We start from the raw sequence: 2,244 nt of genomic DNA, 5'->3' as shown, positions 1-2,244 counted from the left end.
CACCCACCCCCGGTTGTCAGCACACAGCCCCTCTCCCTCTCTGGATCTCAAGTCCCCAGCCACTCCATCTCTCCACGTCATCGCAATACTGCAATCTTTGTAGATTTCTCCATGGAGTGGCTGGTGGGTTCTAACCACGAGCCAAGCACTTAACCATTGTGCCACCAAGACTTTAGGTTACTGTTGTTGTTAAGTGCCATTGAGTCGGTTCTGACTCATAGTCACCCTTTATAGGGTTTCCGAGAAGCAGCTGGCATGGTTGAACTGTCCAGTGCTGACCCTACAGCACCACACCAGGAGTCCCTTAGGTTAGTTGTTGTTAAGTGCTGTTGAATCAGTTCTGACTCATAGTGACCCTGTATAAGGAGTGGCTGGTGGGTTTGAACCACCGACTTCGTGGTTAGCAGTCCAGGGCTGATCCTACAGCACAACACCAGGTTAGTTGTTGCTGTTGTTAAGTACTGCCAAGTCTGTTCTGACTCATGGCAACCCTGTACAGATAGGGTTTCCGAGGAGTGGCTGGGGAGTTTGAACCGCTAACCTTGCCATCCAGTGCATTATCCTACAGTGCCACACCCGGACTCCACACCGGGTTAGTAGTCTATTGCAAATCATTTGTACCAAGTAGGGACCTTGATTATAGTGCATGCCAGTTAATCTTTCTGTGACCACAGTCAGTACCCCTAGACCTAGAGCAGCCATCTGGGCAGAAAAACAGCTCAAGGCAAACCAATCCCCAGTGCTAGGAACACAGATCACAAAGCATCTGCTGCAGGTGCTGGACTAATGACCTGTTTTTATGGAAGGATAGGCAATGTCAGAGAGTATGAGGCTGCCACAAAACCTCTCCTGGAGTCTGGGATCAGGCAAAGTGAGGCCTCCTTGCCAGCCTTGAACATACACCCCACCTCCCCCTCCTTACCTTATAGTTGTTGTGAAGTGCCATCGAGTCAGTTCCGACTCATAGCGACCCTGTATGTGGTTTCCAAGGAACAGCTGGTGGGTTTCAACCGCTGACCTTGCAGTTTGTAGTCCAGTGTTTATCCTACAGCACCGCACCAGGAGTCCTTACCTTACTGTCCAGCTTCTTCATGGTCACTAGGTCCAGAGATTTCAGAGAATGGCCGGTGGGGGCGATGAAGTATAAGCAGACGTGGATGCGGGTGTCGTGGTAGGTGTGCAGCACTCGGCGTATCTTCAGCTCCTCCTGCAGGTAGGCCTCGAACTGTGCATCAATGAATTCCACAATGGGCTTATAGCTAAAGGGAAGAAGAAGGAAATGGATAGACCACTTCAAAAATCTGTTTTTTGATCCAACCCTTTTCAGAAGTTGAAAATGTCCTACATGATGAGGTCCTTCTTATGCAGCCTCAGTGGGCCTCCAATCCTGTCTGGCTGGTCACCACCTTTGTCCCCACATGAGCCATACTTAGGACTATGACCTATCATCACTCTGGAACGTCCATTTCTCTCTCTTTGTGTCCATCTTGCCCTCCAAGATGTCAGAGCTCCGTTTAATGTCCACCTCCTCCATACAGCCTTCCCCAATTATTCCAGAAATCCCTTTCATGACCTAAGTGCACTGAAAAATATGGTATTGCCAATTTGATTAAAGACTACTTTTGTTGTTGTTGTTGTTAAGTGCGGCTGAGTCGATTCCGACCCATAGCGACCTTGTATAGGGTTTCCAAAGAGCAGCTGGTGACCTTGAACCACTGATCTTGCAGTTCAAACGACTTTGCAGTCTGACGCATTAGCCCACAGTGCCACACCAGGACTCCTAGAGAAAAGTCCTAACCAAAAGGGGTCGTATGCTGACCAAATTTTTAAATTTAAATTCTCATGGACTTTCTAAACAAGCCATGGAGACTGGATGAACCTCTAAAACTGTTGCCCAGAGAGAACTTTAAACCTTAAACCCAAAAGATCCCCTAATGTCATCTTTAAACCAACCAATAGTTTAGCTTAACTGGTAAAGAATGTCTGCCTTGAGCACTGTGCTCTTTTTAGAGCTATCTATATGGGATCGCTATGGGTCGGACCCGACTCGACGGCACTTAACAACAACAACAACAATATGGGATCTGAAGTAAAAACTCAAGCCTCGACTTTCGTTACTGAAGGATTCTCTGGGCAAATTATTGACTGATGCAGAAAGCATCAAGAGAAGATGGAAGGAATACACAGAGTCACTGAACCAAAAGGAAATAGTTGATGTTCAACCATTTCAAGAGGTACCATATG

General features: G+C 47.3%; 1 protein-coding gene across 5 annotated transcripts in view; it reads right to left on the bottom strand.

The window, feature by feature from the left end:
- SEPT6 (septin 6) overlaps positions 1–2,244 on the bottom strand; it is an 89,423-nt gene that overhangs the window by 39,184 nt on the left and 47,995 nt on the right. For all 5 annotated transcript variants that reach the window (XM_006872097.1, XM_006872098.1, XM_006872096.1 and 2 more), the window contains exon 4: positions 1,073–1,259. In XM_006872097.1, the coding sequence (XP_006872159.1) occupies positions 1,073–1,259 (187 nt within the window). The remainder of the gene's footprint in view (positions 1–1,072; positions 1,260–2,244) is intronic.

The sequence above is a fragment of the Chrysochloris asiatica genome, unplaced genomic scaffold (assembly GCF_000296735.1).
Source record: "Chrysochloris asiatica unplaced genomic scaffold, ChrAsi1.0 scaffold00183, whole genome shotgun sequence".
In the NCBI taxonomy this organism is placed as follows: Eukaryota; Metazoa; Chordata; class Mammalia; order Afrosoricida; family Chrysochloridae; genus Chrysochloris; species Chrysochloris asiatica.
The sequence above is the reverse complement of the archived record's forward strand: the minus strand, read 5'-3'. Positions and strand labels throughout refer to the sequence as shown.